General features: G+C 37.0%; 1 protein-coding gene across 3 annotated transcripts in view; it reads left to right on the forward strand.

Moving 5' to 3' along the window:
* The first annotated feature begins 674 nt into the window (after positions 1 to 674).
* The window catches only part of LOC101254835 (uncharacterized), a 30084-nt gene continuing 3561 nt past the window's right edge, over positions 675 to 27197 (forward strand). For 2 of the 3 annotated variants that reach the window (XM_010325085.4, XM_019215379.3), the window contains exons 1-24: positions 675 to 1034; positions 2421 to 2501; positions 4077 to 4214; positions 7053 to 7163; positions 7409 to 7459; positions 7587 to 7687; positions 10880 to 10973; positions 13069 to 13200; positions 13447 to 13710; positions 13812 to 13890; positions 15020 to 15108; positions 15196 to 15279; positions 15682 to 15756; positions 15866 to 15913; positions 15985 to 16080; positions 16296 to 16525; positions 18303 to 21778; positions 21885 to 21964; positions 22141 to 22221; positions 24973 to 25044; positions 25121 to 25226; positions 25472 to 25526; positions 26326 to 26454; positions 26545 to 26662. In XM_010325085.4, coding sequence (XP_010323387.2) covers positions 870 to 1034; positions 2421 to 2501; positions 4077 to 4214; positions 7053 to 7163; positions 7409 to 7459; positions 7587 to 7687; positions 10880 to 10973; positions 13069 to 13200; positions 13447 to 13710; positions 13812 to 13890; positions 15020 to 15108; positions 15196 to 15279; positions 15682 to 15756; positions 15866 to 15913; positions 15985 to 16080; positions 16296 to 16525; positions 18303 to 21778; positions 21885 to 21964; positions 22141 to 22221; positions 24973 to 25044; positions 25121 to 25226; positions 25472 to 25526; positions 26326 to 26454; positions 26545 to 26662 — 5955 coding nt within the window. In that variant the 5' untranslated portion in view covers positions 675 to 869. Of the gene's footprint in view, positions 1035 to 2302; positions 2322 to 2420; positions 2502 to 4076; positions 4215 to 7052; positions 7164 to 7408; positions 7460 to 7586; positions 7688 to 10879; positions 10974 to 13068; positions 13201 to 13446; positions 13711 to 13811; positions 13891 to 15019; positions 15109 to 15195; positions 15280 to 15681; positions 15757 to 15865; positions 15914 to 15984; positions 16081 to 16295; positions 16526 to 18302; positions 21779 to 21884; positions 21965 to 22140; positions 22222 to 24972; positions 25045 to 25120; positions 25227 to 25471; positions 25527 to 26325; positions 26455 to 26544; positions 26663 to 27197 lie in introns of those variants that run through there. The other variant, XM_069291532.1, reaches the window with a different exon arrangement.

The following is a 27197-nucleotide window of genomic DNA, read 5'->3' on the forward strand; positions in this document are numbered from 1 at the left end:
AAAGCCCAAAAAATTGTCACAAAAAAAATTTAACATTAAATTTTAATTTTGTTTTTTTTCTTCATTATTTAAAAAAAAATAATATCGATTAAGTAGGAATTTGAAGACACTATATGTTTTACTTTTATGTTATATGTAAATGTAATAAAATGTATAATTATGCATTATATAGTAGGAGATGTGAATCAAGATGTAATTTTCATGATTTTTCATAATAATATTAGGTGTTTTTAATATTAATGTTGCAAGTTATTTATTTTAGAAAATTAGGTTGCAATCGAAAATTAATTATCATATATTTTTTGTTGAAAAAATAGATTTTACTATTAGTCGTCACTAAAAATCACTCATAACCTTTAGTGACAATTTCTTGGGCTTTTGTGGCGACTATTGTCGCGTCTAATTCTTTTGTAATGAATCCTACTTGACAATACTTAAGTGGAGGGATTAGTCCATGTCACGTCACCAAAAAAATTGGGGTGTTAACTCTTGAGGGTATTTGTGATCTCCTATGATAACATCGGGGATATTTTTGACCCCAAAATGTAGTGGAGGATACAAATCATTTATTTCGCATAGTTCAGAGATAATTTTGACCTTTTCCGGTCCATAAATGGTAAATTACCAAGTTATGGAAAACTCCAAAACCCAATTAAAGTTCATCCCCTTCAACCAGTCGGGGCCCCGTTTGTTCACCCGGATTAGTGAAGAACCTATAAAAAGGTCCTCTCAATGGCCATATAACTAGGATTTACTCAACTGAGTGAGTTTCTTCAGTTAAAAATTCGATACTCTTTAAGTCTATTCACAGTCTCCGTTCGTCTGTATCTAACCAGTTAACAGTCGAGTTGCGGCGGAGCAAAAAAATAATGGAGGTGGAGTTGGAGCCGAGGGTAAAGTCTTTACCTTTTAAAGTAAAGGGTATGTCTCGAGAATCACCTTTACAGAAGGCTTCTCATGTACTTGACTCGGACCTCAGAAATCACTGGTCCACTGGTACCAATACAAAAGAGTGGATTTTACTCGAATTAGATGTATGTATCTTTTTGCACTTCCAGTTCATTCTATTTCTTGAATTTTTTGAACTGTTTAGTTATAACTTTAGGTTTAAATTCAAAAAAAAAAATTAAAACTTTAGGTTCTAAAGGGTTAAGTTGATTTGGGGTTGTGTCATTTGTTTTACTTTGTGATGAATTTTGGGTTAAGGGTGTAATCGGTTCTAATAGCTTGTGTTCTTCTTTCATGTGATGGTTTCTTGGTTCAATTGTAAAGTTTGGATTATATTAGCTAATGTTGAACGGGGTTGTTTCATTTACTTGTCATAACGTGAATTTTGGGTTCAAGTGAGAGTTGGCTTCTAGTAGCTTAATTCAAATTGGTTATGTTTCATTTGCTTGTCATGTGGTGAGTTTGGGGTTCAGTGATAATTTATACTTCTGATTGCTTTAGTTGAATTTTGGTTTGCTTCATTTTCTTGTCATGAGATGGATTTTGGGTTTGATACACTACTGAAATTCGGATTCAAATTTAGAAAGAGATAAGAGTTGCCTAAAAAACAAATTGAAGAGAATTGCTCTTGAACATCTCCTCAAAGATCATTCGAGCCAAAGTTGAGAAAGAGAGAGAAAGTACTATACTGATCTTGATTTAACTTCTAGATCCTTACAATGGATGAATTTATCCCTATTTAATAAGAGAAGTGAGTGCAGGAAGGGGACAGGAGATTTCTGGGAGTTAGTTATAACAAACTCCTAACAACTTTTGGGGTTACGTGCAGGTCTCATGACTGAATTTAACAGCTATTAACAACTAACTGCCTAACTAATTGATCTTCTTCCTAAGAGGAAAATTATTACAAATGGGTTATATTAGGGTTCCATTAGAAAGTGACTCCTAATAGCTTATGTTGAAACAGATTTTGTCTTAGGGATTTGGTTTTGAAGAGAAGAATTGGTGGAACCGCACCTCTTTAGTTTATTTTCTGTCTTTGGATGGAATAGACAAGTAGATTAAAAATGATGGAACCACACCTCTTCAGTTATTTGCTGCCTTTGGCTGGAAAGCAAGTATACAATTGAAGTCCTTTCATTGGGGAAACTAGTTCTCGTGATCATCCTTGTAATACTTGATCAATAGAAGCCTAATGCTCAAAATAATTCTTCTTTTACTGAGAAAATGAACCAATTAATAATGAATATTTCTCTGATAATGATCAGTGTTGCTGGTTAATTGTTGGGTTTTAGATAATTTCGTCTTTACCTGCTAGAGATGATTAAACTACTGGCTTCAGAAGTTCGCTTTCCTAAGCATTATTTATCTAGGTTGGCCGTCATTATATATTCCTATGCCTATTTCCTTTTCCCATTGATAACTAATTTTTGGAGTTAACTGATTGTTGGTGTCCTTTTTTGTGTATACAGGAATCCTGCCTGCTTTCACATATTAGGATATACAACAAGTCTGTGCTGGAATGGGAAATTTCAGCTGGCTTGCGTTACAAGGTTAGGCGTAAAGATACTTTGCATCAATGAATGTCTGATTGAAGTTTTTATTTCTTGTTTCACATTTATGTGCAATAGAAAGCGTTTGAAGTTTGGATCCCGATGATTGACATTGTATTACTCCCATTAAATTCTTGTATATGTCTAATGTAAAAGGGCTTCAATCACTATCTATTTACAACTTTTTAATCACCAACCTCCTGTTGAAATAAAAAAAGTAAGTTTATTAATCACAAACCATTGGTTGCTACGATGAATTGGTTTACAATAAAGGAGTTCAATTTCTGGTTTAAATGATATCCTTAATATCAGGTTACTGTTTCTGAGTCTGCGGGTTTCCTAAGAAGACTCATCTTCCTGAGAACCTCAGTGGTTACTGACCTTTTTTGCATCCGTAAACCTTGATATGCTATGCCTCATTCTGTACAGTGGCGAATTTGTAACACTGTTAGTTTTTCTTGTGTTTATTTTTGTTTATCAGCCAGGATGGGATTGGGGATGGTGGAAGGTGGTTTGCAGAATCACTAATTATAGTCACCGTCCTCTCTGAAGGAACCTTCTCCCAGAAGATCTATTGGATGGTTTTTTGGTTTTATCAGAAAAAAGATCTAGTTTTTATAAGCAGTGTTCATGATTAAAAAGATAAGGGTTAAAATGAGGAAGATGTTTCCACCAAGTGGCTGCTTCCAAAAGCCTCCTACCAAAATTGTCTTACAAATTACAAGTATTATGAGGCCCAAAAGTACCTTGCCTTGTTTTACTAAACTAGTTTAGAGTCTGTGCGTTGCAAATGTGCATCACGTCAAGCTGTCAGTCACTATATATATAAAATGTATAAAAGTAAAATAAATTATTGAAAAATAGCAAATGAATTTAAACAAATATATTATTCTTTCCATTGATTTCAAAGATGAAAAATGAATTTCAAGGCCTTTTCTGTAAATGGCTAAAATGAATCCAAACTGCAATCGAATTTGCAGTAACACACTCATATTTTACGTGGGATCTAGTTTCCCCTGAATATTTTTTGGCATTTATCCGACACGACACAAGTCTAAACATGATTATGGAAGAATATAGTAACTGGCGAGATTAAGTTTAAAAAAATTCAACTGATTTCTTCATGGAAAAATTAAGTTTCACTGGTTCGCACGTCACAGATTCGAACCCACACACGCTCAGGGACTTCTCAATATTATGGAGGTTCTATTTGTTTTTAACTCCTTTATTGTAAGTTGAGCTTAGTGCATGAAGATCATTCGGGAATTACTTTACCTCTTTAAAATAATGCTTTGCTTGCTTTTTACTCTCTAATTAAGACTTGTGAACTGGAGAATGCAGCAATTACGTCCTACGCTTGTTATTTTCTTTTCTGCTCTTTTTTGAATATTTTTATCAAGTTTTTCATAAATATTATTATCCTTTTCTTTTTTTGTTGATTATCAATAGCCTATTTGTTTTCTTATTTTCTAGTAGCAATTTACTTCAATGGCTGTAAAACTTTCAGATTTTCCTCACGAGGACTTGATTAACTGTACCTGTTTTCTTGATTATCTGCTTGTGTGTTCTTCATAGCCAGAGACATTTCCAAAAGTTCGCCCACGTTGTGAAGCCCCTCGACGGGACATGATGTACCCTATGAACTATACTCCATGCCGTTATGTTCGGATATCTTGCTTGCGAGGGAGCCCTATAGCAATTTTCTTTGTACAGGTGAATTACTTTTGGAGCTTGTCTTGAGTTTGATAATGTTTTGCTGTGTTGGACTCCTCCAATTCCCTTTTTGTTCTTCAGTGAAAGTTTATATAAATGTAACCATCCAAATTCTTAGTCATGTTCCAAAAGTTTAAGAGCTCAAAGTCACCTAGTTATTTATTACTCACTAAAATATGAAAGATAATCCGTGTTCATTTTATTAAGACTGGTCTTATCGGATTTATCTTCTACATTAATTTGATTGTAATTTAAAGATTTTTTCTGTATTCCATTTTCATTATGGCAACAAATATTCAAATGTAGTAGCAGCACATCTGTCGGGTGAATTTTTAGACTTCGTAAAATTTCCCATTCCCAGTTTTAATGTCATAAGTAGCAGACAGTAGGTGTTCGCTGTTTCCCCCTCTCAGTTACCGAAATTCTGGCTGAAGATTAAATACCAGCTTAAATTGCTTCCCGTCTGCCGGTCATGTTTGCAACCAGTGATTCCTATGATAGTAATATGGGAAGTTTGGCCCACATGTCTTGGTTCAAGTGGTAAAGGCGGAGGGACTTGCGATTTAGGTCACAGATTTGTGCTCCAAACTATGCCAACTAAGCCTGGTATTTAAGTGAAGAAGGGTTTAGAAGCAGTTGATGTTAAGGGTTTGGCACATAGACACAAACGGAATTATCGGTCATAAGAAATAGAAAGCTTGCGAGCATTACTTCCAAAACATTCTTTTGACACCTCTAGTGTTCCCAAAAAGGAGTCATGCTGTTCACGTTGAACTTGATAATTGGGGTAACTAACCCAGGAACTTCGTAATATCCCTCCATAAATTGGTTCTGTAGAATCTAATCAGTCACCCCTTTTATCGAATCAAAATTTTTCACATATTTAGGTTTCCATTATGCCCTCCTAAACTCCATCTCTCCATAACCACTTCCATAATGGACATTGAAGTGGTTGGAAGTTGAAATCTGGACAGCCTGGCCTTATTTTCAAGCTTGACATCAAGAATGGGGTTTGGGGCAGTCTGGATCAGGTGGATCAAGTTCTGTATCGCCGCTGCTAAGTACTGAATTTTGATTAATGGAGGACCAACTATTTTTTTCTTTCCCCTGAAAGGTCTCAGGCAGGGAGATCCCTCGTTCCTTTTTATTTTATCTATGGAAGGTCTTATTAAAATTCTTCATAAAGCAACTCAATTTTACTGATGGTAGGGTTTTAAGGTGGGAAAAGGAAGTGGGAACTCTATACTGTATGTCATTTGCTATATGTTTAGATGACAGTCTGATTTTCTATGGAGCTGAAAGATCCCAAGTAATGTACATGAACCTCACTGTAATTATCTTTGAAGCTATATCAGGATTGCACATGAACATGCTGAAAACCTTTTTTTTCCCGTAAATGCAGTCCCTGAATTTGAGTTTGCTGGGTTGATGTGCTGTAATGTGGTATCCTGCCATACTTCATATCTTGACCTACCTTACGGTGCAAAATAAAAGTCTCATGTAATTTGGAAAGGAGTAATTGATCATCTTCCTGACAGATACAATACCTTTCTTTTGGGGGTCAGGTCAATATTGATAAATAGTGTGTTGGACAGGATTCCAAACATATTTCATGTCCCTTTTTTTCATTTGCCAAAGAAACAAGAACATGCTAATGAAATGGCACTGGTGATACAATATGGAGAATACGAAGCTGTGGAAAGATGTATTAACTGCAAAATAGAGGGAAAAGAATAACTTGTGTTCAAAGCGAAGAAACTCACCTCATGGGACAGGTCCTTGGAAACATATTTCAAACTTTGGGGGACTTATAGCTCAACTCAAAGTCAGGTTGGGGAATGGCTCAGGTTTTTCTCTGGAAGGACAAGTGGCTGGGCCCTGTGGCTTTGAAACATGAATTTTCGAACTTATACAAAATGGCTAGCAATCAAGAGTTTTATTTTTATATATGGCAAATAATTTCTTTAAAAATAAAAAAGGCAGAGCCTGTATACAAGAGTCAAGAAATATACCAAAGGGAAGAAAATTTACAAAAGAAGATGGTTTTGTATGAAAGACATCTGATCTTCTACACTACAAGGGACCTCATGGGTGCACCAAAAGTAAATAAGGGATAATAGGCTACTCCTTAATTTTACAAAATTCATCGTTACACCCTCAAAACTCTCCTGTTTCAGTATTGGCATCAGTACACTTGGGAGCTGCTCTTCAGAAGAGAGTTTCAAGGTTGGGAGATGACTTAAACTACTGGGATATATTTGCTAAACTGGCAGGGATTGCTGTTAACCCTCAAATTAAAGATAGTTTTCTCTGGGGGTGGTGGTGGGGATCTATGAATGGAGCTTTCACTGTTAAGGAAGGATATTCTCTTTTATGCTCCAACAAAGAGCTGATTGAGAAAAAGGGAAACTCAGAAGGAAATAGAAGAAAAGAACAAATTCGGCTGCTATTTATGAATAATTCATTTTGTTTGACTCTATTATGGAAGTCGTATCCCCATCTATCTGAACTTTATTCAAAGTTCCATTTCTTTGTTTTCTTTCATTAGTAGCTCTGTTATATCCTTTCTTCAACTAGGCCAGACACAGATTGCATTTGTAGCTTCTATAGAATCAGGTAGAAGAAAAAGATAAATATCACTTTGTAATCCATTCAACTGTCTAACTTAGATGCGGCACAAAGAAACAACGGAAACTAAGATATTGTTGCAAAGAGCTGGGCTCAACTTCTGCTTTCTTTATTTTTTTCCTAATTTGTTGCTTGCTTGCTGTTATTGCTGGTACTAGTGAAGTTTGGAGTTCTAATATCATCACTTATTCCCTCTTTTTTGCTGTGCAGTTGATTGGTATTACAGTTACAGGTCTTGAACCAGAGTTTCAACCGATCATAAACTACTTGCTACCCCACATAATATCAAGCAAGCAGGACGGTAATGATATGCATCTTCAGGTATAAGATACTGCTATTGCTGAATATCTGTTGCGCACATTAATTGTAAGATGCATATGTGAGCCTTCTACATTGTCATGGTCAGATAAACGTGCTGTGGCACATCATTCCTTTAAATCTTTTCCTTTTGTTAAGGATAAAACTTATCGGATTGCTGTCTTAATAAGCAGTGTTATGTTGCTTGTTTTAGATGTATGCGAGTGTGTTTGCTTTCAGCTCTTTTTGTCTAATCTATGGTTTTATAGCTGCTTCAAGATATCACAAACCGGCTTGGAGTGTTCCTTCCCCAACTAGAGGTATTTCTTTGAATTGAAGTGTAGAAATAAGAGTATCTTTGTTATTCTGAAACATGAAATTGACGAGCTGGTAGTGCTGTTTTGGGGGATTACGTGGTTTGTTGAGAATTCTGTTATATTCGTGCAGGCTGATCTTAACAGCTTTTCAGATGCTGCAGAATATGCTACACGTTTTCTTGCAATGCTTGCTGGTCCCCTTTACCCAATTCTTCAAATTGTAAAGGAAAGGTTGGTACCCTGATTTCTTTTACCAGGGTATTTCTCTAATAGGTCCACAATTTTGTCTGCATTGGATTTTATCAAAGATATTACTTGATTATCAGCTATCTTCTGCACAGTTAAAATGGAATCTTTGTGCTTCTAGGATTGACATTTTCCACTATGCAGAGTGTGTGTGTTTGTGTTGGGTGGGGGGTGGGGGGATTTTACTCTCATCAAACAGAGATAGTCTTCCCAGAATAGCTTCTGACCACAATCCTGTTGTTTTGAAGAGTGGAAGAAGTCCTACTCTAAATTTGAAGCACGGTGGTTAGAAGTGAAGGGTTCTAAAGAGAAAGTAAAAGAATGGTGGGAGTCTTTTTGCGTGAATGGCAGACCAGGTTACATTTTTGCTGAGAGGCTGAAAACGCTTAAAGTAAAGTTAAAGGAGTTACATTCCAACTTGTGTGAGGTGGACACTCTGTAAGGAAAGAAATGCCAGATGTTTTCAAATGCAAAAAGAGCAGCAGCCAGAAGATCAAGATTCACTGCCTTAATTTACTTTATTCTGGCCAGAGAGATATCATTAATGCTATTTAGTTTATTCACTTCAATCAGGCTTCTTAGAAGAGCTTCAATGCAACTTTTATTGTGTTAATCCCAAAGAAGCCAGGAGCTTCAGAATTGAAGAACTTCAGATCAATCAACTTGGTAGGGAGAGTTTACAAGATCATTACTTGACTGATGGCAGAAAGGCAAAAATGTTGTGAATAAATTGATCAAAAAGCATCAAAGGACATTTGTAAAGTGAAGCCAAATCATGGATGCAATACTCCTAGTCAGTGAATGCATTGACTCAAGAATGGAAGGGGGTACTCCTGTCATAATGTGCAAACTGGATAGTCAGAAAGCTTATGACCATTTGAATTGGCCTTTCCTTCTGAAAACTCTCAGTCAGATGAGATTTGGTAGTAGATGGTTGAAGTGAATTGAGTTATGTATAGAAACAAGTCAGGTTAGGAGAACTTGCGGGTTTATTTTTGCATCAGAAAGGGGGTTGACGCAGGTGATCCCCTCTCCACTTTTCTGTTCATCTTGGCAATGTAATGTTTTGACAGTATGATGAGGATTGTATCACAAATAAGGTGGATCAGAGGTTTTCGCTGGAGAAAGAGTGGGGGAAGAAAAAGAATTTGATCATATGCTTTATGTAGAGGACACTATCATCTTATGTTTGACTACAGTAGAACATATCAGCTTAGTTAAGAGTTATCCTGGTATTGTTTGAAGCTGTTTCAGGGCTGAAGTAAATTGGGGAAGAACAGTCGTTTCCCGGTAAATAAGGTTCCCCAGATTCGGGAACTGGTTATTAGGATGCAGAGTTTATCAAATTCCTACCACCTACTTGGGCATGCCTTTGGCAACAAACATAAGGCAATGGAAATATGGAACAGTATTCTGCAGAAAACTGAAAAGAAGCTAACTAGATGGAAGGCACAATACCTGTCTCTAGGTGGAAGATTGATCCTCATCAATCTTGTACTAGATTTCTCTGCTTACTTATGTGATGTTCTTATTCCCAATCCCAACAGAAGTGGTGGAAAAATGGACAAGCTTAGGAGGAATTTCTTATGACAAGGAAAAAAGGAAGGGAAAGATTACAACTTGATAAATTGGAAGATTGTGATTCTCAGCAAAGCAAAGGGGTCTGGAGATCAGAAACCTGACCAGATTACAAAACTAGAGCCTGCTGATGAAGTGGCTGTGGAGATACACGGGGGAAGGGGGTAGCTCCTTTGGAGGAGGTTATAATTGCAAAATATGGTGAGCTGAGTCCCTGGAGTATAGAAAATGCCACTGAACCAGATGGTGCGTGTGTGGAGAACAATCAGAAATTCGTGGCCACAGATGGAAGAAAATATATTTATCAAGGTGGGAATGGTAACTAAACTAGATTTTGGAGGGATGGTTGTATGGATCAAACCTCTCTCTGAGACCTTTTCCAAACCGAATTACTAGTTTGTGAAAATCCTGATGCTAGAGTGTAATTGCTTGACAGAACAGGGTTGAAACAATATCATTTAGAGGATTATTAAATGACTGGTAGGTCTAGAGGGTGGCAACTTTACTGGGAAAATTAGGTGGAGTGAACATAATAACAACAATCACATTCAATGTCTTGTGGAAGCATGGCATTGGATGGAGTTTTTTCAGTTAGTAATGCATTCAAAAGAGGCTTGCAGGTGCTGGCTGGGGTCAAAATATCGTTGAAACTATTTCTGGAAGAGTGACATCCCAACAAAAGTGAAGTGTTTCACTGAGCTGGTGACAAAGATAGCATGCCTAACACAAGAAGTCCTACAGAAGAAGGGCAGACAATTGGTTCGTAGGTGTTTCCTGTGTAACATGACAGGGGAATAAATAAGCACCTATTTTTGCATTGCAAGTTCACTGCTCAACTATGGAATCTATTCATCAACTTTACAAGCATGAGCTGGACAATGCCGGAACATACATCAGATCTCTTGAGCTATTGGATTAGGAGGGGAGACAGTTAAAACCCAAAGAGATGGTGAAGGTTAATACCATCATTTATGTGGTGGTCAATATGGGGGGTGGGTGGGTGTAAATGGAAGATGTTTTGAAGATAAATCCAATTCCCTAGACAGATTAAATGGAACTGTATTTGTATCTTTACTTTTTGGTGTAAAAACTTTGTATAGAAGATATAGATCAGAGTATATATTTGATAGGAGTCTGTAAATGCTACTCTTTTTGGAGGTGGCCAGCATACCCTTGATGCTGAGAAAACAATTTTTCCACTTCCAAAAATAAAATAAAATGGAGAATAAAACTGATATGAAGTCATTTTGTGACAGAAGCATATGAATGAAGCCTTAACCTTGCCGACCCCTTCTATAGATATTATCTTGTATGAAGTTAAATTTTTTTTGAACCCTGTGGTAACTTCTATATTGCTGTTATTAATCATTGAAAGAGGATTTCTTATTCATTTGGGTAAAATTCTCTTATTGTGGATTACCCACATCTTTCGGGTACCATCGGCTGTTGGTAATTTATTATTGAGCCTCTTTGAGATGGTTCCCAACCTGGATTCCAGTTAAAGAATATTCATTGCTCTTGTATTAGATGTGAGTATTCTATATGCTTCATTCCTTGAGTACAAATTTATTGTTCACTATTATTTTCTTGCTTAAGCAGGGAAACAGCCAGGTCAGTAGGCAATATTTCGGAATCTGAAGCTTCAAGAAACAGTCAACCTGTAATAGCTTTGACTGTATCATCGAATTTTGAGGTATGCATAGGGTACTGCTCCTCTGCTTTTCTTGTCATGCAGTTTGTGAATTTTTACCTCATAAAATCTAACTAGTAACTGTCTCCCCCTGAAAGGAAAAATAGTATTCCCTCCGTCCAGATTCTGTGGTGATTGACTGTGCATTGAATTTAAGAAACAAAAGAAAACTTTTGAAAATTGTGGTCTTAATTAAGTTAGACATTTTGTGGCTATAAATCATGTCATTAACGGTACAGTGAATATTTAACAATTTTCGGAGGTGGGCAGGCATTCATTAATGCTGAGGAATACAACAATACCTTTTGTCTAAAAACAATCAAATAAGGGGTACAATGAACATTTTGAAGTTACTCCCTCCGTCCATTTTTTATTTGTCCAATATTGACTTGGCATACCCCTTAAAGAGCAATAAATAGAATGACAATTTTACTATGCTACCCTTTATGACAACAACCAACATGCCCGGTGTAATCCCAGAAGTGGGGTTTGGGAGGATGGTGTGTATGCAGAGCATACTCCTAACTTCAAAAGGAAGAGTTAATTGTATAACCCTTTGGATATAATAAATTCAATGCTTTGGAAATGCATTGGGAAATGACTATTGTTATTGTAAAGATGGATCTTGGGCCTAACTCAACCTCAAAAGCTAGATTATTGTGGGAGGATTGCCCAAGTCCATATAAGGAGACCACCGGTCTATTCCCCAACCAATGTGGGACTTTTACCCACTCTAACACCCCTTTCATGCCTAGGTCCAAATGGAGCGTGCACTGGGAGCCCAAATGGGGATGGACCTGGCACCCCAAAAGCTAACTCAAAGGGAGGAAGATTGTCCAAGCCTTATAAGGTGTCCACTCATCTCATTAACCACCAATGTGAGACTTTTGTCATTCTTTAACACCCAACCTCACGCCTGGTGCTTGTGCATTTTTTATTTTGGGGGATCGGGTGAGATGGGCCCTGATAATAAGGGTAAGTTTGATTAAAGGTAAGTTTGAAACTAAGTGATAAATTATCTCTTAATTTATGAAATTGGACAGTGGACATCTATTTTGAGTATAGCGGAGTGTGGGAGTAAATTGCTATAAATATATCAATGTCATTTTTTTGGGACTAACTAAGAAGGAAGGAGTGCCGCATAACTTGGGACAGAGGGAATAATACTTTTCCTCCTTGTACTCTTGACTGGAAACTGTTCCTTGGGATACGGATTATCTGTTGCTTCTTTAAAACTACCCTGATTGTTAATCTTTAGCCTAGTTTTATACAGATAAGAAAACAAGAGGGACCTTTACTTTAACAACCGGAACATATAATTTACCAATTCCCATTAAGCACATTGGGAAAAAAGAAGTATCTTCATACAGTTGGTTTAACGAACACAAGAAGGAGATTTCTCATGTGTTCCTTCTCATTTGCTAAAACATGGTAACCCTTCTTTCTCCTGGAGTGGAGTGCTTAGCTAGCCTTCCCAATTGTCAATGGCAGTTATGTAGAAAGGCAGATTGGATGGCCTCAAAATTCTGACATGATTTACTTTTCCTGTCTAGTGTATATGTGTATACTGTATCGATGGCCCTTATATCCTTGTAATATTTATTTCCTGCATGTGCAAATGCCTCTTATACATGTGGGAGGGGGGAAGCTTGACCTAATCTAGATGTACTGCATCCTTTGGAGTTTGGGGAGGTTTTCCTTCATATTTATGCTTACTCCACTTTCTGGCTCAACACTTGATGTATACAGGGTTGCAACTTTGTATCATGCGCAGATCAATCTTATTTTGATGATTCATTTTTTATTTTCATTTCTGAAGTTCTTAATCTCTATAAGAGCTTTGCCAGCCTTTGTAATTTTGCAGTCTCAGCATAGGAATTTATTTTATGCTTTATTTCATATATTTTCTTGCATTTTTTTGGGTTGACGAGGATCTTTAAATGTTCTCTATTATTTCATCTATTACTTTTTTGGCTCATTGTGGAAAGAAAATGTTGCTGCCATGTAGAAGGATTTAGGCACACTTGTCACTGAGGTGGTTACCTTTCTTACTTATATGGCATGGCTGCTGGCTAATTATATGTTTTTATCATGGCAGCCTAGGAGATCACGCATCATGTCTTCCCTGATTTTCCCTACATCTTGTTACTTAGCTTTTCGTCCAGATGCCATCTTCATTTTACTGAGGAAAGCTTATAAGGATTCTAACCTGGGAAATATTTGCAGAGTGGTAATACACTTAAACTCTTTCTCCCTATTAAAAATAGATTTTCCTTCGCTTTTTCCTTGTGAGTAATTAGAAGACGTAACAGAAAGGAAATAAAGCAAGATTTAACTAGATACAAATATTTACTTGTGCCTCTTCCATTTTTTGTTTCCAAAATGTTGTGAGTTCAAAACTGTGTAATTTGAAGTTTCATGAGAATAAAAGTAACCTTTGCTTTTATATTAATTTCAATTCTTGTTTTATATCTAGGCCTCTTGGATTCTGTGGAAGTTTCTTGAGCCTATAAAGCCACCAGAAGCTTCACATTCTTGTAGTGAAATTACAACTTCAGTGCCTGATGAAGGATCACAATCTGAGCCTTCCGCCCCTCCTTCTTTTGCTGATTACTCTGATTTATTTGGAGATGACTTTAAGATACCAGAATATATGTGGGACTCCATTTTCAGTAATGTCTTAGATATTGGCCTAGTGGAAGAAGGGATTTTACATGTTCTGTATGCTTGTGTATCCCAGGTCAATCACAACCAAAGCTTTCTGCTATAGATAAACCACTGCATTCATAAGTGTACTAATACTTGATGCTTCGTTTGACATTCAATATTTCATTTTAACAGCCCCTGCTCTGCAGCAAGTTGGCTGATAATGCTTCTGATTTTTGGTTGGCATTGCCCCTAGTTCAAGCATTGCTTCCAGGTATACCGCATTTGCGGTTCCATAGTTAATTGATAGTCTGTGTCGTTGACTTAATATTTGCTCAAAATTGATTATCTTTTTTCCTTTATCATTATAAAAAAGAAAAAACTGACATGTTTCATACCTGAAGTGCATATCAATTTGAGACCTTAAGGTTTTGTGGAGAGTCCTGTTTCCTCTCCGTTAGGACTGTGTTTTAGTTAGATGGCTTCACCATTGAATATTGAATCCTCTTTGAGTATTTTAGTAATGGAAGAGCATTCATTATGCTTACTATTAGGAATATAAACATATTACTGCTTTGTCCCAATTTATGTGACTTACTTTCCTTTTTAGTCAGTCCAAAAGAATGACACATTTCTATATTTAGCAACAATTTAATTATAAAATGTCTAGTTTACCCTTAATGAAATGATTTACCGCCACACAATTTTTTTTTATTTATTTTGGACCACAAGTTTTAAAAGTCTTCCTTTCTTTCTTTAACTCCGTGCCAGTCAAACTACCTCACATGAAATGGGATGGAGGGAGTAGTAGTTAGACTGTCAGTGTTAACACTCAAGTAGGCCGTTGTCAGTTAAATGTGTGTTTGTTGTATCTTGTATTCCATTATCATCATCTTTTACATTCATTATTTTTCCTTCTCTTATTTTCACTCGATATTAGAGTCTCTATGATCTTGGTAGAGATTTAAATGGCTTCCGCCTACTAGTACACAGACTTATGCTGTTTGACTGACCTAAGTTTTCTTTATTTCGTATGTCTTATTACTCTTGCCTTCTTCGGTAATTACTCTGGCGGCACAACTCCTCTTTCTAGTGATTGTTTCCAGTATCTTTCTGTTGATTGTTCCTCATAACCGCTCCTCTTTCTGCTGATCATTTTGGCAACACTGTGTCTTGTTTTGTGACTGTTCTGGCAGTACCATCTCTTTGGCCAGTATTCTGATCACTCCTCAAGCTAATGTTACCACAACAACTTTTGTGATGAAATTCTAGTGACTTACTTTTGAGTCAGTCTCTCATTGGTTGGATATAAGATGCGTCTCTCATCCACCTATTCCATTACAAGTGAAATTATTTATTCTTTTTCCTTTTCTTATTTTCTCTTGCTTTTCTGTGACCTGAAGCACTTCGTCCTAGTATCAACAGTAGTGACCCAATTGATGAAGATTTATCTCTGTGGAAACAACCTTTTGTACAGAAAGCTCTGTCCCAGGTAGTTCTATGATATCTTTTTCATAAATTTTGTTTTGATGTTCTTTTAATCTAAAACCAGAGTGTCATTCCAGTTGCTATTGTGCAGATTGTTGGGACTTCGTCTTCATCAGTTTATCGTCCTCTGCTTCGTGCTTGTGCAGGATACCTATCATCATTTTCACCATCAAATGTAGGTTTCCCACTTCGTTTTAGGTTCTGTTCTGTCAACACAACATCTGCACTTTGGTTAATGAACATTTTTCATTTTTCATTTTTCATTCTCAGCCTGTGGTTTGTTATCTGTTGAACTTTTATCTGGCAAGATCAGCCAAGTGTATTTTTCCTTTGCTTCAATACCTGTGAATTTTATCTGGGAAGATGAGCCTGTTATCTGCTTTTCTGTATGGTTACCATTCTCAACATGGTTCCTATGCAGTTATTTAATTAAATATAGAGATGGAACGAATGATACAATCCAAGATGATGTTACAAATGAATTGAAAAAATATATTTTACAGTAGTATCTAATTCTGTTTTTTCTTGTTCTGAAGTTGGCTCTCTTTACTAAAATCTATTTGACACATACTGGCAGGGGAGGGCTGCATGTGTGCTCATTGATCTTTGCTCTGGTGTCTTGGCTCCATGGATGCCTCAAGTGATAGCCAAGGTTATTCAACACTTTCTTCTTACTCTGCTGTGTAGGCTGTAGTAGAATTTAGGTTTTACCTTGCAACCTTGCTTGTGAAAATTTTCTTCTTAGATTTCTTTTAATACAGATTGACTTAGCACTTGAGCTTTTGGAGGACCTTTTGCCTGTAATCCAGGTGTGTATTTTTATTTTTCTTTCATTATATACACTTTTATTAATACTTACCTTTGGACAAATGTGTATCAGGGTGCCCACCACTCATTTGCTCGTGCACGTGCAGCCCTTAAATATATTGTCTTAGCTTTATCTGGGGTTATGGATGATATTTTGGTCAAATATAAGGTAATCTTTTGACTGAAATGTTTGTCAATTAGTATTCAGGGAATCATATTATAATGATGATAAGATATGAGCTTAAATGAAGAAATAGACGAACGCAACTTATTTGGGACTGAGGGGTAGTTGTTGTTGTATTATTCTGGGAATCTTATGACTGCTCTTTAGCTGTTCGATTTAACACCTTTAAGCTTTTAAATTTGGGAACTTCATCATTTCAGGATGCTAAGCACCAAGTGCTTTTTCTTGTTGAGATGCTAGAACCGTATCTGGATCCTGCATTAACCCCTGTACAGAGCATTATAGCCTTTGGGAACGTTTCTTCAGTTGTCCTTGAAAATCAAGAGAAAAATTGTGCTATTGCGTTAAATGTGATTCACACATCTGTACTCAAGCCTGCTGTCCTCCCCTCTCTGGAAGCTGAGTGGAGGCGCGGATCAGTTGCTCCAAGGTAATAGAAAGATGCACAAGTCTTTCTTGAAACATTGAGTTTCTTTGTGGGAACTACTTCATTCTATGTCTTATTTTATGATTCAGAACTTAGCCCCTCTTGATTCTTTACTGTTTTGATTTTAAGACTGGTTTTTTTAGCATATTTAAATACTTTACTTCCTTTTGGGGCTTGTGTCATTTAACTGATGTAAAAGTGCCACTAATTGCTTTTATATCCTGTTTTATGTTATGCCAGCTTTTGAAAGTTGCGAAATTGCAATATGGTGATGGTCAACTAAGCTATCTATATACGTAAGAAACAATCCAACCCAAAAACTGATTGCAGGTTTTTTCCAATTGATCAAGAACAACAATGGCCAATGAGGAACTTATACCTCCTGAGATGCAGATTCAGATTGCTGAGTTAGATGGCACCTTATGGGTCCATCGAAAGAAAAGATAGAAAAACATGGGCTTCGATGAAGAAATGCCTAACTGAAGGGAAAGATAAAAAAGAATATATGTAGTTAAGTATAATGACCATAAACTCAAACCACAATGATGCAGATAAAAGAACATAAAAGTTATAACTAAGTGAGGTACTTATTGAACAATGTAGCTCTCTTCAGGACAGCTTGTAAAGAAATGGATCTTTGGCCTAACTCAACTCTAAAAGCTAGCTCAAGAGGTGAGGATTGGCCAAGACATATTAAAGAGACCATTCATCCTTTATATGGCCAATGTGCAAATCTTTTACGGAGCTCATGGTAATAATGTGCATGCCTTAAGCATCTTAGTGTGTGCAGCCAAGTGCTGCTTAAGTGAACTGAAGCATACAATCTATTTTGCACAACTTATTTCGCACCGAGCTTCAGGGCTTAACCCTCCGTAAGAGAGTTTTCGAGAACACTGAATTGCAGACCTAAGACTAGGAGGATATTTTGTTAGCTAGGCGAGATAGTGCTTTGAAAGAGTGTCTAGTTTTATGAAAGGAATATCTTTAATTTAAAAGCCGCTTTGGTAGTCTATGCCTGGAAAGAGTAAGATGTCATCAATCTGGATGGTATCCTGATGTTCTAAACTCAATGCATAAAATATATTCCAGTGTCATAATTATCTTAATGTGAAATAAAAATTCAGTTCTTTCTGAATATATCCTGCATCGTGTTCAATTCTGCTGCCAATATTCTTTGGAATTTTTATGTTGTATTCGTGTCAGAAAGACAGATTTCCTGTATGAAGTACTTGGTCAAAACATGTTTTAGTACTAATGGAAAATGATAGTCTACATCGAAAATAGGATCGGTGCTAAGCATCTTTTCAATGTTTTTTAAGACTGGTGAAGCTAGTAAGAACTACTTTTCTTTGTCCTATGACTATTCTTATTATTAGAATTTGTAAATGATTTGATTGTTTAGTTGTTGGCATCAATGTGCCTGGCCCGGACAAAGGTAGTCCATATATTGTTCATTATCTTGGAAGAGGATTTCTGTACATCTTTGACAAAAAAAAAAGGGCAAAAGCTTCGTCAGGTAAAAGAACTTTAATGGGAATGATTGTTGTGGCGATCCGATTGGGCTGTTTTGCTAGTCGTAATTGGTGAAACCAAACAGTTACTATTTTATTGAGCTGATTTTATATATAAAGGTGTACCATGTGTCATAGTGAAAGAGTTACCTGGTATCCTGAATTCTGTCTGTTAACTAGTGCTTTAGTGCATATGATAGTAAGCTTTTTCCCAAGATATGCATACTGCTTGACTGCACTGAATTTGTCTTGAATCAATGAATATGCAGTGTACTTCTCTCAGTTTTGGAGCCTCACATGCAGCTTCCTTCTGATGTCGACCTCCGCCAATCTCCTAGTGTTGAGCTCCTAGCACCACAATTATTGAATGTGTCACCTCTTCCTTCTGTCCTACGCCAGGCTGGAGCTTCTTCTAGATCTGGCAGTCATGAGGATTCTGATGCAAAAGTTGATTCTGATATGACTGGAAAAGGAGACATCCCTGAGGAAGTGAACCTTCTCTTTTCCCCCCCAGAGCTCAACAGAATCTCACTAGTCTCTGGGAGCCTGGAGAAAAAGTGCAGAGACTTGAGTTCTGATGTCAAGAAGGAAACTAATCACATTGTTGAGAAGTCCACAAACAATCAGTTTGACCATGGCTTGCTATCTGCTGTTGATAATACTGTTGAGTATTCTAATCTGCATGATGATTACTTTCAGCTTGTAAGTTACCGAGATTGTCAGATGAAAGCTTCTGAATTTAGGCGTTTAGCGTTGGACTTGCATTCTCAGTGTGAGATCACTCCTGAGGGTCATGATGCTGCTATAGATGCTTTGCTTTTAGCAGCAGAGTGCTATGTTAATCCGTTCTCTATGGTGTCTTCCAGGGATAGTTCACCTATTATGAACAAACTGAGTACTAAGAAGCCGTGTAAAAACCACGAGGTTTCTGTTCTTCAAGAACTTTTTAACGAGGACAATGACTTCAAAATTGTAGCTGATCTTGAGAGGAAAAGAGACAAATTTGTTCTTGAAATAATGCTTGAAGCAGCTGAGCTTGACAGGAAGTATCAGCAGAACTCAGACAGGGAATGTATGACTCCCTATGTTGAAGGGAATGATGAAAAACTTGATATATCTCAGCAAGATATAAAATCAGCAGATGCTATAACCTTACTTCGCCAAAATCAAGCACTTATATGTGATTTTTTAATTCATCGCCTGCAAAAGGAGGAGCACCCGACACATGAGATACTATTGCAAATTCTGCTGTTTCTATTGCACTCTGGAACTAGATTGAACTGTCCTCCTGTGCTCATTGTTGACACAATCATAAAATCGGCTGAGCACTTAAACCAGCAACTGAGAACTTTTTACTATCAATTAAAAGAAGGAACTGTCCAGTTTAATGAGTGGAAGCTGCAGGCAGTTCGACGTCGCTGGATTCTTCTTAAGAGATTGATAATTGCTTCAAGTGGTTGTGATGAAGGGTCCGAGCTTTCAATTAACTACAGGAGTGGTTTCCGGTTTGCTAATCTAGTTCCTGCTTCAGCTTGGCTGCAGAAAATACCTGCATTCTCATCTTCAACTTCCCCTCTTGCCCGTTTTCTTGGCTGGATGGCAATATCTCGTAATGCTAAACAGTATCAGAAGGAGAAACTCTTCCTTGTCTCAGATCTTTCACAGTTGACATATCTCCTGTCTCTATTTTCAGATGAGCTTGCTGTATTAGGCTACCTGGAGCAGAAAGATGACAAGAAAATTGAAGAATGTGGTAGCAATTCAAGTTCTAGGAAAGGGGGTGAAAGTTGTAGTCCACAGAATGGAGATCAGTCTTTTTCTGTTATATACTCGGACATAAATCAGTTCTTTCCCAATTTGAAAAAAGAGTTTGAAGTTTTTGGGGAATCTATATTGGAGGCTGTTGCTTTGCAATTAAGATCTTTTTCTTCTGCTGTTGTACCAGATTTATTATGTTGGTTTTCTGATTTTTGTTCGTGGCCTTTTGTTCGAGAAGAGAACCACCCTTTTTTTAGAAGATCTACTGGGTTTGCAAAAGGTTTTGTTGCCAAGAATGCAAAAGCAATTGTCTTTTATGTGCTTGAAGCCATTGTAGCTGAGCACATGGAAGCACTGGTACCAGAAGTACCAACCTTGATGCAAGTTCTTGTTTCCTTGTGTAGGTCTTCATATTGTGATGTGTCATTTCTCAGTTCAGTGTTGCAATTGGTAAAGCCAATTATTTCATATTCTTTGGGAAAATGTTCTGCTAATGAAAACTTAGTGAGTGATGATTCTTGTCTTAATTTAGAATCATTATGCTTTGATGAACTTTTTGACCTCATCAAAGATGAGAATCATAACACTTTAAGAGAGGATGGACTATGCAGGGCTATGCCAATATTTGTTTTGGCATCGGTGTTTCCTGATCTATCCTTGCAACGCAAAGTTGAACTATTGCAGTCTTCTATATCCTGTGCCGATTTTGCTTCTTGTGAGCCAACTACTTCATTTCATGATTATCTTTGTGCATATCAGGCTGTAGTAAGAAATTGCAGAGTTTTGCTCCTTGAGACATTGAGAGGCTGGGGTGTCATTCCCTACGCTATATCTCCATTGTCTGAAATGGATTCTGCACCATGTGATCATAGATCTGAACAGCACTCATCTTTCCTTTTGGATATCTACTCAACTGAGATGAATGAAGCAAACATGGATGATAATGCTGTTGTGAACAAGAAGTCTCATCTCAAAGTTGTGGAAGTAGTAAGATTCTTAAAGGACCTAGAAGCCCTCATTTCTAAGCTAAATCCAACTATTGAGCGATGCTTTAGGATTCACCATAAATTAGCAGAGAGTCTAGCCCTTGTTTGTGCAGAAAGTTTCGTGTACTCAAGATGCTTAAGTTTGGTTGCTGAGAAAGTTCCAGTTTCTGAAGGCAGTGAAGAGGGAATTCTGCTCAAGATGGAAAGTATTTCAGATTTCACTGATTTTTGGAAAATCAGTCTTGAAGGACTTGCAGAAATGATTCTATTGCTTCAGAAGAACCACTTGTGGGAGCTTGCTTCTGTGATCCTTGGTTCTGTACTTGCTGTTCCTCAACGCTTCTCTTTGCATAGTGTAATTAGCAATGTATGCTCTGCAGTTAAAAATTTCTTGCATGGTGCCCCAAGTATTGGTTGGAGGCTTCACAGTGATCAATGGATCTCTCAGCTATGTGAAAGAGGCATCCACACCTACCATGAATGTGAAGGTTCTCTGATTGATCTGTTCTCTTTCATGCTTTGCCATCCGGAGCCTGAACAACGATGTATTGCACTTAAACACCTGGGGAGGCTCATGAGCCAAGATGGACATAGTGGGTCTGCTTTATTATGTTCTAGTATTTGCGATAAAGTAGCCTCATCAGTAAGTAAGTCTTCTGCATGTGAGCCGATTATATCTGCGCTGGTTTCTGGTACATGGGATCAGGTAGCTTTGCTGGCTTCATCTGACCCATCACAGCGTTTAAGAATCCACGCAATGGCTCTTCTTGTAAACTATGTACCATTCTCTGAAAGACGCAACTTGCAATCACTTCTTGCAGCAGCTGATACAGTTCTACAGTGTTTGACAAAACTATCACAACCAACCTGTGAAGGACCATTAGCGCAACTTTCTATTATACTTTTTGCCAGTATTTGCCTATACTCTCCAGTTGAAGATATTTCACTTATTCCTGAAAATATTTGGAGCGGTATTGAAAGTTTTGCATTAGGAGGAAATGGTATAGTTTTTTTGTACTTTTCTATTACAACCAAAAGTAGATACAAGATTGAGTTCTGTAAGTATTGTGCTTATTGTGGCTATCCATTTTGTCTCATTTTTTCCAGAAAGATTTCCTGTCGGACTTGAGAAAAGAACTTGCCAAGCTTTATGTAGACTGAGAAATGAAGGGGATGAGGCTAAAGAGGTAATAGACCAATTTAGAGACCTGTTTTCATTTGTCACGTTCTTAGTAATTTATGTATAGAATTTTTGAACATCAAAATTCCTGTTCTCTTTCTTTCTCCAATTATCTAGCTATTAGCTTGACAACATTATTCTTGTGAACTCCATCTAACGTGAACTTCTTTGTATGGATAAAAGATGTTGAAAGAAGCTCTCTCTTCAAATTCCCAGCAGCAAATGGATCCAGATTTTGGTCATACACGCGAAACAATCCTTCAGGTATATGCAATCTTAATCCAGTAAGTCTCTTGTTAATGATCTATATTTCATTAAGATGTCCCACTTACCATCTGACACAGTATGTATAAAGTAACTCCAGTTGTACCCCTGAACATTATCTAGAACACCCATGGTATTTGGTTTGACTAAAACTAATAATTGTTTTCTATGATAAAAATATCAGCTGATTTATATTTGATTTTAAGGTAGCAATCAGCATCAGCATCATTCCTTTTTAGTTCAATGTCTGATGTGGTCTTTTTCTGTTCACATTTGTATTGATTTCTCTCCTGTGGGGAACTAACAGTGGAGGAGAGAATTATAGGGTACAGGATACATGTGTTCATTGGATTATATACAATATATATAATACCTTTTCTCAGTGTGGGACAACGTGTAACATTTTAGTGCACCAACAATCTTATGGTCTAACACGAGTTTGCAAATTGTTGACTTCTGTGGACTATCTCATCTAAAAGCTTAAGTTGTCAAAGAGAGCACACTTAATGTACTCAATTAATTTCTCAACACGCCCTCTCATGTGGGGGCCTGATCTTTTCATGGGTTAAGCACATGAAATTCTTTTTTCTTTTTTTATTAATGGGTGTGGTGTGATTCAATCCCATGACCTCTGCCTGCTCAAATATCATGTGAAAGTGTGTAACCATCTCATCTAAAAGTTAATGTTGTTAGAGAGAGTAGACTTTACTTAATTATATTCTCAACAAAAATTATGAATACACTACTATAGTAAAAGGTTGCTCATTGTAAAGAGGCACACTGATGAGTTTTCTCTAGGAAATAGCTGTAATTGCACAACGCTAGAAAAATATTGGCAGAAGTGTGCCAGAGCATGTTTAGGCTCTAGAGCTAGGTATGATGCAGATTGGGCGCTTTGCCTCAAGCATTCATCACTTCAATAAAGCCCCGAAGACCCCCATAGTGCGAAAGAATCTGAGTTTTGGCCTTGGAAGATAATATGGGAAGTCAAGATTCCATACTAGGTTTGTGCTTTACAAGCTTAGTGGCAAAACAAGTTGTCTTAAATCAAGATAAGCTAATGGAAAGGGGGTCTGAAGCTATGTCCTAGATGTTTTTTCTTGAAACTGACTGGGATGTAGATAGGGTTACAACTTTATTGAGTGAAGTGGAGAATTTTCCTGGCACTACTGTACAATCTGATAAACTGAAATGGAGATATCCGGGGATGGGATTTTCTGTGTGAATAAAATGTACAAGGGCAATAGTGTGATGCAAGGTGAGTGCCCAAACATCTGAAAGAGCATGGATGCTTCACTTGGCTAGTGGTGAAGAGAGCATGCCTTACACATCATGAGGTTCTACAAAAGAAGGAGAGTGTAGTAGTGACAAGATATTTTTTATGCAATGACCATCTTTTTCTGAATTGCAAGTTCACTACACAACTGTGGAACCTCTTCCTCAGTTTCACAAAGACTGAGTGGACAATGCGTGAGCATACTGCTGATTTAATGAGCTTCTGGATGAGAAGAGGGGGTGGCAAGAATCAGGAAAAATGGTGGGGTATAATACCTTCATGTATATGGTGGACTGTAAGGAAAAAGAAATGGGAGATGTTTTGAAAACAAGATCAAGTTCATGCATGATGTGAAATGGAACTGTTTAGTGTCTTTATTTTTTTTGGTGCAAAGGGAACTGTATAGAGGAATTAGATGAGATGGTAGATTTATTAGGTGCTCTGTAAAGCTTAGAGTCTAACCTTATTACCTTGTTATTTCTTGGAGGTGGTCAGCTTTCCTTAATGCTGAAGAATACAACAGTACTAATTCTCATAAAAAGGGTGACAACAATTTTGATAGATTTTCATCACAGAGGTGAATCAGGTGGACTATGCCAAGGAGTACATTGGAAGTTTTAGCATACTGGAATAGATATGATAATCTGTTAGGACAGAGGGAAAAATCGAGGGAGAAATAGAAGGAGAAATGGAAGATTGTCCTAGCTTGCATCTGGTGGACAATTTGGAAGGGAGAGAAACCAAAGGTGTTTTGAAGATAAGAGTATTTCTCTTTAGAGGTTGAAGATTAATTGTCTAGTGCTTTTCTACTTTTGGCGTATTCATGAATATCCTCAGGACTCAAGAGGCAGAGGACATTCCTAGTGTTTCAGATTAGTTATGAGGCTTAGGTGGTAGGTTTTGCTCATATGAATAGTACTTGTAATTATTACTGAAGAACACCTTTGGTGTAGTTCTTTGTCTAAATAGATATGTTAACTGCTAAAGAAAAAGGGGTACATCATATCTAGCATACAGACTTCTCTGACACTAACACGGACATTTTAGGAATAAGCCCTGCTATTACCAACGACTAAAGACCCTGCAATGTAAGAAATAATAATAGGTAATTTGAAGTGAGAATGAAAAATGAGAATAAATCAAAATGCTAACAAGAGAAGTTAGTAAAATTCAGTTCTCTTTATTGTAGCTAGCCCTTGAACCTTTCATGGCCTTTCTTCATATTATTGTCTTATCTCTTGTAGAATAATAAGCACAAGGCAGTTTATATTGATTCCTGTTTCTGAACTCTTCATTTTGTTTCTTTCCCTTGTCTTATTAGTTGTTCATTTCGTTGTTTGGGCATCTTTCTATAGTTCCATCAACTAGTAACTAGTACCCTCTTGTATTTCTTGAAACCATATTTTCTCTAATTTTACCTTAATTATCTTTTAGAATGCTGTATTGGGTACCCATTTTTTCGTTCAATTTTTCAGGTCATATCTGATTTGTCCACAGTCAACTCATACTTTGACTTTTTCTCAAAGGAATGCAACAAAAAAGTTCTGGTAAGGATTTGGTAGCTTTATGACATTCATTATTACTTGAGCTTTTCTCTTGACCCTGTAGCTTCAATTCTTCAAGGAATTGGAGGAGGCTGAGATTGAAATGGAACTTCTTCAGAAGGAAAAAACAATGCAGGAATTATCAGCTGAATTTAAAGATTTGCATCAGCTTCCATTCCTAACTGGTAATACTTTCTAATAATATGTTCATATTTTGTATGCTTTGGAACACAAAATTGTATCCTTCATATCAGTACATGTTTTCTTGTAAGTGAGCTGCTAGGTGCTCCCACTGAATAAAAGGCTGACTTCATACTGTTGTGTGAACTACTGCAGAGCAAAGTGCTTCAGCTAATTTGTTTTCAATTACACCGATTGACGGGGGCACATATATTTTCTGACATTCACCTTTTGAAATTCTATTGTGCAGATTCGGCAAGGCAAGATAACCGCTTGCAGCAAATCAAAGAGGAAATCAAATCCTTGTATGCACTAACTACAATCTATATATACTTTGGATAAGAGTTGTATTTTGTAGCTGTATTAATTGAACAGTTTTATCTTTTCGTTTCTTCTGGTTGCTGATTGAGTGTTTAGAAATAAGCTGATCATTAGTTTATCATGGATTTCTGCATACATCCATACTTCACTGTTACTTTGTAGTATCAGGGTTTCAATTGTTTGCCTGGGCATGCTGACTCTTTATTTATTTTTATGCATCACTTTGAATATCAACTTGCACTTGTTTGAATGTTATTGTATACCTACTTTTCTGTTTGCTATCCCTCTTTGCCCCCCCTTCCCCTGTTGTCTTTTGACCTGTTTGAGGGGTGGTGAATTCACTACACACTTGCTTAAATTTGTACTTTCTTTAGGGTAACTGAGATGTCTTTCAATGTATGTGATTCACTTGTATAAAATGTGGGGTTGGTGGTCTCCTATATGTATTTGATGCAGGATAAAGGTTATCTTGCATTAGACTATAGTTTGTTGTTCTCTATGGATTTGTTCTGGTTAATTCTCTCTACTAACTAATCCATGCAGCTGTGCCGATGTGAACTGATATTAGTAATTTAACTTTCAATAGAGCATCTTGCCTTTCATCTCCTACCTCGATCTCCACCCATGTTCAGTAGAACTGATTGATTGAAGAAAATGAAACACACGATTCTATCTGACAACTCTTATTAGTTCTACATTCATCTTCTCAAGGCAGAAAAGAATTAGAGGAGATTGACCTTAGACTTATCTATTTAAGCTCTTCTGTGTATCTCTTCTTACCAGAGAAAAGGCCAAACTCAAAGAGGAGGTTGTAGCACGCAGGCAAAGGAAACTACTCGATAGGCATGCCCGGCAAAAGTTTTTGGAAGAGGCAGCCCTTCGAGAAGCTGAACTTCTACAAGAGCTAGATAGGTTTTTTCTTGTGTCCCTCAAATCTCGTGCTTACATTATTTGATGATTACATGTTAATTGTAAAATGTCTACATGATGCTACTATTTTAGAGAGAGGATGGCTGAAGTAGAAAAGGAGATTGAGAGACAACGTATACTGGAGCTTGAACGTACAAAAACCAGGGAGTTGCGACACAGCCTTGATCTAGAGAAAGAAAAGCAAGCGCAGGTATGCAAGAATGATCATAGCTCACTTGTCATCCCTTGGTTATGACAGCTAGGGCGAAGTGTTTCAAACTAGACCGATTAAAATGATGCCTAGTGGATGCTTAAGTTTTGTTTGCATCAATGATATTTCCCTTTATGCCAAGTGACTTTTCTGAATATAGTGGATATCTTGTGATACACATTTTTTAATATGTAAATCAGCAGTAAACATCATGTCAGCTTCATAAAAATAAAAAGCTTCTTTTTTGTTCAGGGAATTCAGACTCGTAATACAAATTATCTTTTTTACTTTATTTAAGTTTCTTTCCGAGTTTTTTCTTCTTGCTTTTTCCTTTGTCTCTTCCTTCCTATTTAAATATTGCCTCAGTTCCTGGTTGCTCTCTCCTTAAATTGTTTGTCTTAATCAGCCTTAACAGCCTACAACCATACACATTTCCATCAGCACAGTGTGTGGACCTTTCACCCTTACCTTTATACCTGATTAACCATTCCTTGTAATCTTAAAAGTTAGTGCGAGACACCATTCGGTATAAAGA

The sequence above is a fragment of the Solanum lycopersicum genome, chromosome 1 (assembly GCF_036512215.1).
Source record: "Solanum lycopersicum chromosome 1, SLM_r2.1".
In the NCBI taxonomy this organism is placed as follows: Eukaryota; Viridiplantae; Streptophyta; class Magnoliopsida; order Solanales; family Solanaceae; genus Solanum; species Solanum lycopersicum.